The sequence below is a fragment of the Rasamsonia byssochlamydoides genome, assembly GCF_041956645.1.
Source record: "Rasamsonia byssochlamydoides strain NRRL 3658 unplaced genomic scaffold VTN77scaffold_118, whole genome shotgun sequence".
NCBI lineage: Eukaryota > Fungi > Ascomycota > Eurotiomycetes > Eurotiales > Trichocomaceae > Rasamsonia > Rasamsonia byssochlamydoides.
The window spans coordinates 1-15,832 of record NW_027192501.1 but is presented as its reverse complement, the minus strand read 5'-3'; the positions used below and the strand labels follow the sequence as shown (position 1 = coordinate 15,832).

The following is a 15,832-nucleotide window of genomic DNA, read 5'->3' as shown; positions in this document are numbered from 1 at the left end:
GGAGATACGGCGTGGACGGTGGACTACAGTATGTGTGGAGTCTGGACTAGAACCCTATCTAGAGTTAAGCGCTTGCAAGGGTTGACTCGTTGAGCTTGAATTCTCACCCGCCTTGGTATGTATTTAAATCCGCCTGTTCACATGCACTCACCGTTTTTCACGCATCCATTGATTTCTTTTCTGTCATGATTGCAACGAGAACATGCTTTGGAAGGCAGAACACAGCAACGCAGATAATCGCCGCGCCCTCGAGGCCACAACGCCGCTGAACAACAAGACAGTGCCATGGTACAAGGACCCTGGCCTGCGACCGCTGAACCTGGGCCTTTTCTTCCTCCTGTTCAGCGAATTCACCCAGGGGTACGATGCCTCGCTGATCAATAATGTGCAGCAACTCCAGCGGTGGCAAGATGGTGCCTCTTTCTCTCCCCTCCCCTCTTTCAAGTCGTATTCTCCGTTGTTTACTCTCGCTGACGCTGGCTAGATTTCAATCACCCCCACGGCAGCCTTCTAGGCGCGTTCAGCGCCGCATACTGGGTCGGCAACGTCGCCGGCGTGATCTTCATTGCCTGGGTATCCGACCGTTTCGGCCGGCGCATGAGCCTGCACTTCGGCTCGGTGCTGTGTCTGGTCGGAGTCGTTGTGTGCACAGCCACGAAGAGCGACGGCGCCTTCATCGCCGGCAGACTGCTCCTGGGCATCGGCGGCGTGGTTGTCGCTGCCATCGGACCCGTCTTGCTGGCTGAGCTGGCGTATCCTGCCCATCGGGTGACGGCGACTGCTATATCGAATACGACGTACAGTGCTGGAGCGATCCTGGCGTCGTGGGTGACGTTTGGCTCGTTTCGGTCGACCAGTACATGGTCAGTTTGTTCCTGACCTGACATGGATGTATATACATATGCTGACTCGCGTAGGGCGTGGCGAACGCCAACGATCATTCAGGCTCTCCCCTCGATCGCCATTATGATCGGAGCGCTGGTGCTTCCAGAGTGGGTAGCTGTGAGTTAGACAGTCGTGCTCTTGACTGACATCGCCAGGTCTCCAAGATGGCTCGTCAGCGTGGGCAAAGAAGAACAGGCACTGCAAACCCTGATCAAATACCACGGCGCCGGCAACGTAGATGATCCCGTAGTGCAGTACGAATTCGAAGAGATCCAGAAGACGATCGAGCTCGAACTCGCCAGCAAGAAGACCTCATGGAAGACGCTGTTCGCGACGCGCGGGAACCGCTGGCGCTCGTTCATCCTGATCTGGTGCGGCATCTGCAAGCAGTGGTCTGGCAACGGCCTTGTGTCGTACTACCTGGGTAGCATGCTCAATTCGGCGGGCATCACAACGCAGCTGGACACGACGTTGATCACGGCCACGAGCCAGATGTTCAGCTTTGCCTGCTCCTTTGCCTTTGCGTTCTTGCCTGGGAGGGTAGGGAGACGGCCGCTTCTCCTGTGGAGTATGGCGCTCATGTGGCTCGTTTTCTCGATCATTACTGCGACGACGGGCACGTATGTTGAGACCAAGAGCCAGTCGGCGTCGTATGCCACGGTAGCATTTATCTACTTGTATAATGCAGCCCATAATCTGGGCTGGACAGGCGCGATGATGGTATATGGTAGGTCCTTGTTTCTTCCCCTTCCTTTTTTTTCAATTGTAACAATAATACTGATTCCGTTACCAACCAGTCGTCGAGATTCTCCCCTACACTCTACGCGCAAAAGGCATGGCCCTTTTCTGGCTCCTCACCGGCGCCTGCGGCGCATTCAACACCTACGTCAACCCCCTCGGAATCGACGCCTTTGCGTGGAAGTTCTACTTCTTCTACGTCGGGTGGATTATTGTGCAGTTTGTTGTGGTTTACATCTTCTTCATTGAGGTGCGGACATACCTGCAGAAATTCCCCTCTCTGAGAGGGAAATGGAGAATACAGTCTAATTCTTTTCACCAGACGAAAGGCCCCAGTTTGGAGCAGATCGCCTTACTCTTCGATGGCAAGGATGCCACGATTGGCAAGGTCAATCCGGTTACGGAGGAGATTTTGGGCTCGAAAGCAAGGGAGGGGGAGGTCGAGGTTGAGCAGGTGGAATACGTAAGGTGAATTCAGCTGCTCAGCAAATCTTATCTGTGTGCAATCTTTTTTTATGACTGCAAGCAGTATGTATATAATTGTGACAGCAGTAGGTAGCATTTATGGCCTTAATTAATTGCTGTGCCCTCATGTGTACTTCATATATGAAATAAAGTATATATACGCTTGTTTTATTATATGTCCTGCAAGCAAGCACGGATGCACATATCAATCGTGATTTTGTTGATACGGTAACTGGAAAAGGTAGAATATATCCATAATCTAGATTGAAGTTTTGTCAAATCAATTGACTTATTTTTTTTTAAAAAAAAAAAGCCCTGTTGCTGCTGCTGTTGTCCCTTTCGAGTTGGGTTTCGACTTGAGTGGGAAGAGAAGAGTGATGTGATTAACCTCAAACGCAATCGAAGTTCATGATAATAATGAATTACGGAGTACATTACGTACGACATAGCGGATAGATACCTCGGACTTAGGTAGGTAGGTATAAATGTACTCCGTATCTATTGGAGGAAAATCCTTTCCCCGTCGGAGCGCTAAGTCAACTGTTTCTAAGCTTAAGTAGTTTATTATGTTGTCAGAATCGGCCGAAAACAACGCCATGGCATTGGTTTCAAACCAATTCCGATAGGTATGCCGGTTTCTCACAACATATTATTACTTCGAGCGTTGGCAGGTAGGTATTTACTTAGGGCTACCTACCTAAGGTAGGTAGGTGGCTATTAGCTAGTGCCCTAATTAATTCCCCCACCCCCCACATTTTACTCCGTGTTTTAATGGGGAAAACCTGGGGTACTGTCCTAGTTAGTTTACCTACCTACAGATAACGGAGTGGTTAGGTACCTAGGTAGTTGCAGGCATAAACACAAAGCTGCATATACGGAACCTCTGAAGACGCAGGGCCCCTTTTTTCTTTATTTCACAATTTTATTTCGTGCATAACAGCTTGACCCAATCAAGACATAAAGGGAATTGAAGATACCTACCGACCTGAGAGATATCTACTCCTTCATTATCTTATCCGGGCAGGTTCAATTCTTATTCTTCCCCATCTACTCGTAGGTTGATTTCGGAATCACTCCTGAAAGTCAGGATCTTCGCGGCATCGGCATCCGTCTTGAAAATGCCTTCAGAGCAGCATCCTCTCCTCCAAAATCTCGTCAAAACAATCCTTCTTCAAGGATTGGTCATCACCTCTGCAACTGCAACTGCGACGAGTCTGTCGTTCACAATCCCATCCTCGGTACCATCCAATTCGAGCGGGATTCTGGACCCTGCTCCTGTTGGGGTTTCGTAAGTATCACGACAAAGCGGGATTCATTAATAAATTCCCATATTGTGAAATATTGATATGCTTTTTTTTGGAACTTTAGATTCGAATTTTTCGCCTTCCCGGAGTACTTCCAAGATCTCCCCGCGACACAGGTCTGTCTCAGCAATCTGAAAGATGCCATGGGAGGAGCTAGTCCGCCGATTCGGATTGGGGGGACGACGCAGTGAGTTGCCACCCCTATAAATAATAAATTGGCGCATTTTGACATATGCGTCTAGGGATCGAGCAACATACAACAGTTCGTTATCGACGCCGGTCTCATACTCGGTAGCATCGCCTTCGGATGCGCCAATGTCTTTGACTTTTGGACCTTCGTATATGGATTTGGCTGGAAGTTATGATGGGTCTGTGACGATCGGTAGGCTTTCAACTGCTTTCAACGTTTTTTATTCCTGTTTGTAGACTGACAGTTGCTGTATCTGTATTCAGGTCTCAACAGACGCCTCAATAACATCTCTAACACAATCGAGGCGGCTAAGGTAGCAGTGTCGAAAATCCCGAACCTCTACGCAATTGAGCTTGGGAATGAACCGAACTGTAAGCAAGCACCTTTAATTTAATATTCTGGATTTATTTCCATGGTGCTCAGCCTAATCTCGTGACCATAGTCTTCACCTCCTCCGATCCGATCGCCAACGGCAGTGCATGGACCCCCGCTGCCGACGCCGCATCACAGGTCTTTTGGCAGCAATCCGTCGGAACAGGCCTCAACAGGACCTCCATCATCCAAGCAGGCGTCTTCTTCGGCAGTGGGGACTGGAGTATCGCGGAGCTGGCGCCGCAGGAAGGATCGTCGGAAGTACACGTGAAGTCCTTCTGCGACCACTACTACCCGCAGTCTGCGTCCACGGCCAACCTGCCGCAGCTGATGAATCATTCGGCGATTATCGAGGGGGTGGCTGGTTTTGCAGATGATGTTTCTGTTGCGATTGATCGGAAGATTCCTTTTGTGTTTGGGGAGACGAATTCTGGTAGCATTCCTCTACTTCCTTTCCTTTGTGACATTTCAGACTAACTGACTGGCTGAAAAGCAACTGGAGGAGGCGGCGGAATCAGTCCCACGTATGGAGCTGCTCTCTGGATTCTGGACTACGTGATGCAGGCGGTGCTTCTAGGAGTGAAGGTAAGACCTGAATTCAACCCAGGCTTGGAGTCGAATCAAACTCACATCGTCACAGCAACTCTTCTTCCACCAAGGCACAATTGGAAACTGTTAGTTCACCCGTCCTCAAACTATATATCCATTTGTTAACCTAATTACTTCAGGCCAATACTGCTGGTGGGGTCGCTACGACATGGGAGCTCCGTACTACGGCGCCTATATGGCCGCCCTGACACTGAGCGGAGCGTCTCAACTTGCGCAGCTCGACACAGGCGACACTCCGTACGCAGTGTATGCCGTCTACAACCAAGATGGTGCCCCGATCCGCGCATTGTTGTACAACTCGGAGTACTACACCAACACAACCGGGACTCGGGACGCTGTCAGCATTACGCTGGCTGGTATCCCATCGACGACGACGGTGTCTGCAAGACGATTAACTGGAAACGCCGCCACGGCACGGGTAGATCAGGGCGGGAATATTACGATTGCTGGGCTGACGTTTGCTAATGGAAGCTGTGTGATTCAGGGGGGGGAAGTGGTTGAAAAGTATACCGCGGACGGGGGCGTGGCGACGTTCAATGTCGCTGCATCGGAGGCTCTATTGGTTGAATTCGAATAAGAAAGGAACATTATTCAATGGGGACTTCTCTTGAAGACAGGAATAAGTCACGATGAATCTGCAAATATTAGATCACGATCCATATTCTAAATCATCTAGATAGATGTACATGTATGTACAGTCAGTCTCCCTCAAAAAGTCTGAAACGACTTACTGCCCATTTTCACGCTGAACCTGCGTAATTTATTTAAAAGGGATAATTTCTCAACAAAAGTATATATATTTAATGCTGTTAATAAATTCCATTTTGTTGGTGAGATATCCAGTTCAGATTCACGAAAAAGCAGGTGTCATGGCACCTCTTATCTGTCGAATCTGCAACACATTTTTCGTTTAAAAAAATTGATTAAATCAACTCGTTAATATAGAAGAAAAAAACTTTTATCATTACAGTCATAAGAACATATATTGTTTTTTTTTTTGTTTAGGGTGAGTTAAAGATGACCAAAATCCGAAAAATATATAATAAAAAAAAAGAAACCATAAATTCTTAGATTTCTTTTTCTGAGTAGAAATATTCTCATGTATTAATAAATATAGGAAGCTATAAATTGTTACCTTATTCAATAAACAATAAAAAAGGGTATTAGTATTTTTTATGATCAAGGATTTATAATAGAATGTAAAAAATNAGGAGTAAAAATTAGTTAAAATGAACTTAAATTGAAAAAATTTCTACATATATAATAAAGAAAATTTGACTAGTCAATTTTTTAATTATAAAATAAATATATTTTTTTAATAGTACCATCACCATATATATTTTTGTTGACAGATTATTAAATAATGGAATATGCAAGTTCTGCCAGAAAATGGGGTGTTAGACAGTTTTCAGACTTTCGCGCGGGATTGACAGAGTACAAGTGTTGTTGACAGTCAGTACTTCCCCCGAACCTTGTTTGCACCATTTTGTTTGTTTGTTTGCTCGCAGTCCACTTGTTTGCTTGCGTGTTTGTTTGCTTGTTTGCATTGCAGACAGTCAATATTCCATATTCCCCTTTCGGGACTAGTAAAGTAAATCGGCAGGATGACATCGTCAGCGCGGCCTTTTTTTCGAATCCTATCTGCATAGCTGCCAGCTCCCTTTGCAGCTTTGGAATTGGCCGAGATATTCCAGCTAGGAGCGTCTTTTGAAGGGCCAATTCCAGAGGGATTAATCTTTTGGTTGTCACTCTTTTCTTTTCGTCGATAATCTGGTCGATCGCAGGACCTCCTACCTCCCTACCCACCTACCTAGGTACATACAGTGCAGTACGTACGATTCGAACCTATCTACGATCGGAATACCTACACATCAGCATGGCAGATGGCGGGGGCTGGAGCACCATCGAGTCCGACGAGGTGATTATATTTCCATCCATGTTCGCTCCAATTTCTCGAACTGATTTTTGTCCGTCAAACTTCTCTAGGGCGTCTTCACCTCGTTGATCGAGAACCTCGGCGTCAAAGGCGTGCAGTTTGAAGAGCTGGTGTCGCTCGATGCAGATACGATACGGTCGTTAAGGTAGACGCTCTCGACGTCAGATACTGCTGGAAGCAGGTTGACTGACGACAGCAGCCCCGTCTACGGCGTAATCTTCCTCTTCAAATGGATAGGAGGGCAATCCCGCGACGCGAACGCCCCTCCCGACGGCACCTACGACCAGTCGGCCGCCGACAACGGCGTGTTCTTCGCCGCGCAAACGATCCAGAACGCGTGCGGCACGCAGGCCATCCTCTCCGTCATCCTGAACCAAGACACGCCGGCGTCGACGCCCGTGCCCATCGACATCGGACCCGAGCTGACCTCGTTTAAGGAATTCACCACGGGGTTTCCCGCTGACCTCCGCGGCGAGGCGCTGTCGAATTCGGAGGCCATCCGCACCGCGCACAACGCGTTTGCGCGGGCGTCGCCCTTCGTCGATGAGACGCAGCGCACGTCTGCTGATGAGGACGCAGACGTATACCACTTCATCGCCTACACGCCCGTCAACGGCGTGCTCTACGAGCTGGACGGCCTGCAGCCGTTCCCCATTAGCCACGGCCCGTGCGACATCGACAGTTTCCCGGAGAAAGTCATCGAGGTGATACAGCGACGGATCGCGCGGTACCCAGAGGGCGAGATCCGGTTCAACCTGATGGCAGTGGTGCGGGATCTGCGGATCCGGGCGCGCGAGATCGGCGACACAGAGCTGCTGGAGCGCGAGACGCGGAAGCGGCGGGCCTGGGCGTGGGAGAACGCGCTGCGACGGGCCAACTTCGTCGGCTTCATCGGGGAGGTGCTTAAGGGGGTGGTGGACAAGAAGGTGAAAGACGGGACGTACACGGAGTGGATCGAGGCAGCGAAGAAGGAGACGCAGCGGCGGGTAGAATCGAGGAGGGCAGGACAGAACGTCGCTGGACTGGGTGGACTTGAATAGACACCTCGTCACTGGAACGTGATAGTTCTGACGAGTTGATCGACGATCGATAATGATCATGATGATGACGACGATGGACTTTCATACAATACACTACATAAATGTATACATACATATGTAGAAAGATACATGAACGACATGATGATCATTCATCTTATTCCATTTTTTTTCTATTCTATTCTTATCCTTCTCCCCCTTATTCTTTCTTATTATATTATATCGTAGTGTATACTGAAGGACGCAATTAATTTTTGGCCGCAAAATTTCCATTTCTTATCACCTCGAATCAACTCAGTTAAATTCAATTCAACTTAGTCCTGGCAAGTAATAATAAGTTAAACTTGAAATTTTAACTACCATAAATACACTATACTATACTGCTATTAAGTACTATGTACAGAAATATCATTACATTAAGAGAATAGAGAGAGATAGAGAAGGCGAGAGAGGGAGGCAAAGGGAGAGAGAGAGAGGAGAGATTCCTTCTATCTCCGAGAAGAAGAGAGGGGAGAAAAAAGAACAAGAAAGGCGGAAAAAAAAGTCTGAAATCAGAAATGAAGATGAAGATGAAAGATCAAAGATGAAAGATGATGGTGAAAAGATGAGGGGGGGGGGGGGGGGGGGGGGGGGGGGGGAGGGGGTATCCTACCTGCTGTGAACGGTAATCAATTTGTTAGTATTGTATTGATTCAAAAGATAGATTTTCTTTGATTTATTGAGAAGAAGGGAAGAATGAAGGAAGAAAAGACAGAAAAGAAGGGGAAGAAAAGGGGGGAAAACAAGAAGGAAAGATTCAAAATGACCAAGTTAAAAAGAATTATCTTCATTATTCATCTGCATAAACTGACTGTACATACTATACCGTAACTAAACCAAACAAAACTGTTCTTCTTATCTTCAAGAAACGTTCAACTTTCGTGGCAGGATATATGTTAGTGGTTAGTAGTTGACGATGCGCGCCTTGATCGGCCCCAGCAAATCCGCCGGCAGCTCGTCCTCGCGGATCAGTCCCAACGCCAGGAGATCAGCCCAGAAGAAGAGCGCGCGGTCTTGGGCGTAGGCGAGATAGTCAAATTCGTCGGCGTCGGCTGCTTCGTCGACGTCTGCGGAAGTAGGACTTTCTGCGCCGTTTTGGTTGCCTGCCAACGCCTCTTCCATGCCAGGGACCTTGGCCTGGACAATACCCCACGCCACCCACTGCGCTGAGTTGGCTACCCGCCACAATCTTGTCTGCCGCATCAGATGCTGCACTTCGGCTTCGAGCGTCTCTTCTTGGAGCCTATCTGGCTCTAAAGACAACGACCCTGATGGAAGGCTCAGGGCGGGTGCGTCCAGTGAAAAAGGTGCCAGCCGTGGGGTGCTAATTGATGACGGCTGGATGTCCGGTGTAGCCAGAGGTGAGGCTGAAACTCCACGCTGCGAATGATGAGATACGTAAGCCGAAATGAAGCGATGCTGTTCTTCCGGCGTTGGATAAGCTCGTGTGTTGCAAGCCCACGGCTTCTCGGCATCATGATAATTGTAACACCATTCCGTCTGGAAAAAGTTAGAACAAATTCGTACAGAAGAAGACAGAAACTTACAAAATGGTTGGCGAATTCCAGACCCGGAGTATTGGCAGAGGCATATTCAAAGTCGATCACAACCAGCTGTTTGTGCTCGTTGGCCGGCAAAAGCAGTGGAGATTCTTCGCCGGGCTCAAGTCTAAGGAGGTTGCCATATTGAGTCTGAAAAGTCAGCACAAGTCGGTGATTGAATAGTCGGCGCACTCACATCGTTATGCGCAAAGACCAGCTGCTTGTTGATTTCCTGCACACCTCCGCAGTAATCGATAAGCCACTTGCGGTAATTCTCTACGGCCTTCCGGAATATAGACCACGGCACTCCGCATACGAAGCCTCGCTTGCGCCACGGTTCCGAGAGCTTCTTGCGTTCGTTCTCTGGCGACAGGATCTCCTTATCGAGCCACGAGATGACCTGTTCACAGCGATCAACCCATTTGTCCCAGTTGCGGAAGACGAATGGCCCCCCGTTCCGTTCCTCTTCTAGGAGTTCGATGCCGTCATGCAGCTCCCTCATCCGCTTTGCGATCTGTTTGGACGTCTCAGGGATTCGCAATTCTCGCGGCGTCAGGGGATTCGCATTGAAGAACTCCTCAAACCGACCATTCTTGAAAGTCCCAAGAACCCGAGGACCGATGTTCTTCCTTCCCAGCCGACGCAGAATCTGCAGTTCGTTGTCTCGATCGATGAGATGATCCACTTGAGGGCCGTAGATGCGGAGCAGGAGTTTGCTATATGGTACGTTAGCCAAGCCCGAAATTGAACAGGCGCAACCACTTACGGAGGAGGTCGTCTAGGTGCCAGATTCGGTGTGCCATCCGGATTCTTTGGAGGAGGGATGTTCTTTGGCGGAACCACGACGTAGACGGCATTGGTCAGGGCACCGCTGAGACGCGTCACGTCAATGTCTCCGCTACACTCCATCGGTACTCTACGCCATCCTTTCAGCCTCAAGGTGTGAGTTAATCGAAGGATTTCCGTCTTGAAATTCAGCCAATGCTCTCTGTCCTTAGCTCGTCTGCTTTGCAGTTCTGGATCCCCTGCAACTTCATCACCTGCGGCACCGCCAGAATAGCCAAGCGTCTTGGAATTGTCCAAAACAGCATCCACACTCGGAACACTGGACTCCACATCCAGATGGTCAGACTCGGAAGCTGAGCCTCTCCGGAGCCCTTTGGGACGGCTAGGGCGGCGACGCATCGAGCGCCTAGGAGGGTCTTTCATGGTCGCCGCATATTGGAGAAGGATTTTCTCAAGCTTGTCGAGAGCAACGGCTCTGTCTGAACTCGCTCTCAAGTGATTATCCTCACTCTCCGGCTGAGCTGATGAGGGAGTTCCTGCCCCATTGGCTTTGGACCGTTTGGCCTGTTCCTGTTGTAGCCAGTCCAGGACTTGCGTGAACAAGGTCTGCTCCTTGGCCTCCTCGTCATCGTCAGCGAGTGCATCCAGTTTGAGATCAGAGGCCTGGCTGCGGAGCGACAGCACTGGGGAAGGCTGGAGAACCGGGGAGCGTGCTGCAATTCTTTTCCCGACACTGGCGCGAAATAGCTTGGAGGTCCGGGTATCCTTGACGGGGAGTAAATTATTCTCCCCACTGCTGGCCTGTGAGTGCGGGTGAGAAGGGGCATTTTCTACACCAGCCGTGGAATCACCTTCTGCGGTCAGTCAGGGAATGAACAGAAGCCATTCAAGCAAGTAACCGACAGCATTACGTGTCTATCTCGAAACGATTCTACGGAAAGCAGCAACACAAGAAGGTACTCAGACGGTACCATTCAGGTCGAAGGGTGATGTCAGCGTACCTAGAAACCCATCGCGCCGTTCTGGGTCGCGACCCTTATCGTCGTCGAGAAAAGTCGGCATCGTTGGCCGACGACCTAGTCGAAGGCTCTGCGCGGGCAGGAGAAATTGTCGCTGTCGAGTGACACAGGGTGTACTCCGTATGTCGCCGTCTCAGCAGGTCGACGAGGAACAAGCATCGAAAAATCAGCCGACAGAAGAAAGTGTGCACGCGATCTTTGACTCGGACAGGATTCGATTATTTGATAACCAGCGAAGGAAGCGCCACTCGAGTGGGGTGCCGCGGTTGCCGACAGCGGTTCTCGCGGTTCTCGTCCTTTTTTTCTTTTTCTTTTTCTTGCGTCTGAGCGTACCGCATCCGTATGCAGGCCGCGTCCCCACCGGTTCCGAACGTTAAAAGGAAGGCGCGGGAAAGCGCGTCTGGCGCGACGTCGATGGAAGAAGCAGGAAACGGAGGCACGGCACTGACATCAGCGTAGAAATAAAATCTGGGAGTGAGGCCGATCGCTTGGCGGGCCCGCAGATCGGCTGGCAGCAGTTCAACTTGCACTGTCCATCCCCAGACTCGCGTAGTGGGACAGTCGCGACTTGCAGGTCAAACTGCTGCAGCCTGTCCCTCCCTCCGCCTACTCTAGACACGTGCCAAAAAGACTGCACATGCGACCCCAGGATCCTGGAGTTGGGACTTGCCAGAGCCACTGTGCGGACGCTGCGTTTGTCGCTAGAGATGCGGCTAGCCTAGCGAGACGCGACCGGTGACGAAGCCGCCAAGTCATTGGCTCTGAGAGTGACAAGATAAGCCTTATGGACGGAGTGCTTGCAGCCTTTCATTATCATTGGCGGCCGGCCACGATGCGATACTTCATCGAGTAAGGAGCTTATGGTGGCGTCGGTAGCAGCATGGAGCTCTGGTGGAGTTGGCTGCAAAAAAGCAATTGAACAGTTCTGATCTGAGAAGTTCGAGAGAGCGAGGAGGCGAAGTAGAAGAGGAAGATGACCAATGATGGATACTAGACGACGAGTTCGTCTGCCTCTTTCCCTTCCAGGCCTCCCTCACGTGCCAGGCTAGCCGTCTATCCTCCGTATGGGATGGGAGGTTGAGAGGGCTCGAAATGACTCCGATCAAGAACTTCTACAGTATATAATCAAAGGGTCGTCCTGGACAAGTCTATCGATTGTTTGTACTGTATTATTCTCAGGTACAGTATGTACGTGCAATAGACCTCTTCTAATCTTAATCTCTATACAGAAACAGGAAGAAAAAAAAAAAGAAAAGGCATTCCTTTCTTCATTACTGGCTATGTCAGGAGACAATCTAATTAAATGCCCCTGCCTCGCAACTAATCATGGTACGAAACACTCCAGATCTTAACCCCCGTCAGCGGTCTTTGCTCCTGAGGAGAGTTGGTCACGACGCCATCACCGATAGCAATGACAGACGAATTGCCATCAGCATACTGCACCGTATAACCCTTGCCATTACCCAGGAACGAAATCCTCAAGTCGGCAGCCTGCGCCTGCTGACTGGCCGGGAGCAAGCGTCCACCGGCACCGATATATCGCCCATCCGGGGCACTGGATACCTTGAAGATGCCGCTCTCCTCGCCCTGCGAGTAGTGGATTACCCACCGCTGATTCTTGCTGCTGTGGTCGGGAGTCGCCGGGCTGACGGTGACATGTCCCATTGCGTTGGCGTTCGCGGACGGGTTCGTCAGCGCGAATCCGGCCATTTCGAAGACTAGGTACCGCCCTTCGGTCAGGTAGCCGACGACCTCCTTGAAGCCGTCTTCGAAGAACAAGGATTCGGTGAGGTTCTGCTCCCCGTATGGCACGGGGGGTCGGGAGTTGGGATACTGCGCTTCGCAGAGGGCGGTGCCGTCCCAGACGCCGCTGGAGCTGAGGTGGGGTGCGGGCGCGGTGGGAATTGACGGGACACTGTAGTCAGGCTGTTTGTCACAGTATTAGAGGAGGTCTCTGACGCAGAAAATCAAGGAGCAACTCACGTGGTCGAAATCAAACGCATTGACCAGGTTGGACATGTGCTCGTGACGCCAGGCGACCCTCTGATCCGTCTTGATATTCTGGTAGCCCTTGGCCGTCAGCCATTCCTCCAGGAAGAGGATCTGAGAGTTGTGGTCCGCGCGCTCGGTGAACACCCGGTTGCCGCGGGTCCAGGGGGAGATAATATAAAACGGGACTCGGAAACCTGAAGAGAACCCGTTAGTACGCGGAATGCATCAGGAGAAGGGTTACTGACCTGGCCCGACAAAGACGTCTCCAAAGTAGCCCAGAGGATCCTCGATCCATTCACCGGGCGTACCTGGAGGGGAGTGGAACGGCGTAACGTGGTCACCAAAAGCCGCCGGTTTCTAATCGCCAGTCAGCGCTGACTTACAATTCTACGAGTCTCAGACACTACCATCATAGCTGATCATCAACACAGTCGAGTTATATTTCGGGCTGTTGACCACCGCGTTGACAACCTGCTGTTGCAGCCACGCGCCGTCCTTGGGCATGTACGGCGGATGCTCCGACAGCTCCATGGGGCCGACAATAAAGCTGATCTGAGGGAGAGTGCCCTTGGCAGCTGCATCGTAGAACGCATCGAGACCGATGTAGACATGCCCTTCTGGGCGAGGGCAGAGCCGTTGGGCGCGTTCTGGAACTGCTCGAACCAGGCCAGCGGGTTGTCGTCGAAGTTGTCGGTGTCCTGGTAGACCTGCCATGAGACGCCGGCCTCTTCGTAGAACTCGTAGATGGTCTTCCACTTGAGGGGGTAGCAGGAGACGTGAGGCTCCTCGCAACCTGGCACAATTAACATTTAGCTGGTAATCAATCGAGGGCCACATACCTGGAGTCTCATTATTGTCGATATAGACGTCTCCCTCGCCAGGACTCTGAGGGCTACCAGGAGCATTAATCGAGCCACTGACCAACGTGACACGGTTCGGATTGGTGGCAGTGATTTGGCCCTCCTTTGCAACGTCAGCCAACCTGAAGACAACAACCCGAACGAACGCTGCTCAAACCTGATACATGTCACCGCTCGTCCAGCCCTCAGCAATGGCAAACTGTACCCGGATATCGCTTCTCTTGAGGTACCCCCAGCTCCACGGGGTGTTGTTCCGAGCCCAGTAGTTGTTCAGGCCAAAGTTGTAGGCTGCATGGTTGTCTTGATAGCCATTGTCTCCGGCGACAATGCACTGGACGGCCTCGGGCCAGTCGCTGCCCAGATATCCCAGATGCCACGGCAGGAGGGTGGTCGTCTTGTTGGACATATCTGGATCGACTTGTCTGATCAGATCAGTATTAGTTTTATATCTATATCTTCTGTGGCACATGCTGGATACTAACTGGTACCACACCGGCAATCCATCAGGATTGACCTGGACATTGGGGTCGTTGAATCCTCTCACACCGGCCATGGTTCCGAAATACTAAACTCAATCAATAAATACGTTTCATTTACGACGGACGTCTTTCCGAGAAGTTGGCGACCTACACTGTTCCACGATCTATTTTCCTGCATGAAAATCACCACATGCTCGATGTCTTTCAGCGATCCGGCGTACACGTACACTGGGCTACTCGCGAGGAGCAGGCCCAGGATGACGCCTAACATGGTGGCCGTGGTATGCGATCAACGACACTGGCATTCGAAGAATGAACTTGCTCCTGTCGAGGAGGACCAGCAGGCTGCTGCACCTGAAGTGAGCTGATGGACGTGTACATGTATGTATGTGTATAGGTCTGCTGAGCTGGGGTAAAGGTTGTTGTTGGTGTTTCCATTTATAGTCCTGGAGCCGATATGCCAGACTGCTGGGGTAAAGGTCCTATCAGATCCGATCGTCCTTGATACTCGACAGCTATCCAACCACCGGAAGGACGTATAAAACTGGCCCAACACGGACCCTCCCACGTGCCTGCTCCTCCCATCCGAAGACTGAACGGAATCCCATCCGTGAGTGATGCTAAAATGGCATCCATCATGCTGCATTCCTGCCTCAAAGGTTGCATTACTCGATAAGCACTGCATGATGGAGTGCGGAGAAGACGGCAGCAAGGGGGCACGTGCGTCGACACGATCTGCTATCTGGCTTGGCTGTGTCCGGTTGAAGCTGCCGATCCACCAACTAAAAGACTTACCTACAGCCTAGGCTAGATAGAATATGATAATTATATTAATGAACTTGACTGGTCATTCTGTACAGAGCACTCCTCTTCATCCTTCATCCGGATATCCGATTGCTCGATCTAAAGTTAGGTCCAAAGTATCCCTCCCTAGCTTGGCAACAGTCCACCTTGCGTGCATACATAACATTGGGGCTTGAAGCATTCCGTCTGATGTCGACGTGATGGGAAGGCGGGAAATGAACAAGAAAATCAAATAAAAATAAAAGAAAGAAAGAAGAAAGAAGAAGTCGAGAAGAGACGGCATAGCTGAGCGGTATGCCATCCATGACACATTGACCGAAATGAGCCATTAGAGCGAATTCAGGGAATTGAATATTAGTGAGCGCTCATGGAGAGGCAATCCAGCCGGCGACGAAAGCGCATGGCCTCAACCTCACGAGAGGAGGAGCCGTCGTCTGTGGATAGCCGTGGGACAGCGCAAGCACCAGCAGAAACCAGGAACCATCCACAGGCGCAACAGGCTCGAAATCCTCGCCTTCTGATCTTTTCATTATTGCCCTTTTTCGGCATTTTCGTCCTGGTCTCTCTCGTGTATTATTACCCCGGTATCATCGGTGCAGACAATCCTGCCGGACGGGCTGTATGGGGGGTTGGTGGTTCATAAACCTGCCAAACCTAACCTCAACCACCGCAGACTGCGGCAGCGCGAGGATCTAGGCGACAGTCTCCAGTATGGATACAATGAGGAGGTCCTGCTTCTGGTTGGAGACTGGTACCATCGTCCAGGGGGGGAGGGG

General features: G+C 50.6%; 7 protein-coding genes across 7 annotated transcripts; 3 read left to right on the top strand and 4 right to left on the bottom strand.

Moving 5' to 3' along the window:
- Positions 1-202: 202 nt before the first annotated feature.
- Positions 203-2,095, top strand: VTN77DRAFT_1099 (uncharacterized protein; the record flags this gene model as incomplete). Its single annotated transcript, XM_069416793.1, has 6 exons — positions 203-413; positions 485-863; positions 918-992; positions 1,041-1,612; positions 1,683-1,873; positions 1,946-2,095. The coding sequence occupies 6 exons, from the start codon at positions 203-205 to the stop codon at positions 2,093-2,095; spliced, it is 1,578 nt and encodes a 525-aa protein (XP_069273053.1).
- Positions 2,096-3,206: 1,111 nt separating this feature from the next.
- On the top strand, positions 3,207-5,140 carry VTN77DRAFT_1098 (uncharacterized protein; the record flags this gene model as incomplete). Its single annotated transcript, XM_069416792.1, has 8 exons — positions 3,207-3,376; positions 3,457-3,579; positions 3,635-3,774; positions 3,846-3,953; positions 4,025-4,387; positions 4,448-4,539; positions 4,595-4,628; positions 4,683-5,140. The coding sequence occupies 8 exons, from the start codon at positions 3,207-3,209 to the stop codon at positions 5,138-5,140; spliced, it is 1,488 nt and encodes a 495-aa protein (XP_069273052.1).
- A 779-nt stretch (positions 5,141-5,919) lies between these two features.
- On the bottom strand, positions 5,920-6,383 carry VTN77DRAFT_1097 (uncharacterized protein; the record flags this gene model as incomplete). The annotated part of the gene is made up of 2 exons (XM_069416791.1): positions 5,920-6,313; positions 6,358-6,383. 2 exons carry the CDS (start codon positions 6,381-6,383, stop codon positions 5,920-5,922), a joined length of 420 nt encoding a protein of 139 aa, XP_069273051.1.
- A 56-nt stretch (positions 6,384-6,439) lies between these two features.
- VTN77DRAFT_1096 (uncharacterized protein) lies at positions 6,440-7,539 on the top strand (the record flags this gene model as incomplete). The annotated part of the gene is made up of 3 exons (XM_069416790.1): positions 6,440-6,481; positions 6,550-6,644; positions 6,699-7,539. The coding sequence occupies 3 exons, from the start codon at positions 6,440-6,442 to the stop codon at positions 7,537-7,539; spliced, it is 978 nt and encodes a 325-aa protein (XP_069273050.1).
- Positions 7,540-8,478: 939 nt separating this feature from the next.
- VTN77DRAFT_1095 (uncharacterized protein) lies at positions 8,479-10,964 on the bottom strand (the record flags this gene model as incomplete). Its single annotated transcript, XM_069416789.1, has 5 exons — positions 8,479-9,075; positions 9,123-9,266; positions 9,313-9,832; positions 9,883-10,756; positions 10,904-10,964. The coding sequence occupies 5 exons, from the start codon at positions 10,962-10,964 to the stop codon at positions 8,479-8,481; spliced, it is 2,196 nt and encodes a 731-aa protein (XP_069273049.1).
- A 1,277-nt stretch (positions 10,965-12,241) lies between these two features.
- On the bottom strand, positions 12,242-13,326 carry VTN77DRAFT_1094 (uncharacterized protein; the record flags this gene model as incomplete). The annotated part of the gene is made up of 4 exons (XM_069416788.1): positions 12,242-12,847; positions 12,905-13,107; positions 13,159-13,270; positions 13,321-13,326. The coding sequence occupies 4 exons, from the start codon at positions 13,324-13,326 to the stop codon at positions 12,242-12,244; spliced, it is 927 nt and encodes a 308-aa protein (XP_069273048.1).
- Positions 13,327-13,335: 9 nt separating this feature from the next.
- VTN77DRAFT_1093 (uncharacterized protein) lies at positions 13,336-14,523 on the bottom strand (the record flags this gene model as incomplete). Its single annotated transcript, XM_069416787.1, has 5 exons — positions 13,336-13,706; positions 13,753-13,876; positions 13,931-14,195; positions 14,256-14,338; positions 14,404-14,523. 5 exons carry the CDS (start codon positions 14,521-14,523, stop codon positions 13,336-13,338), a joined length of 963 nt encoding a protein of 320 aa, XP_069273047.1.
- Between the last annotated feature and the right edge of the window lie 1,309 nt (positions 14,524-15,832).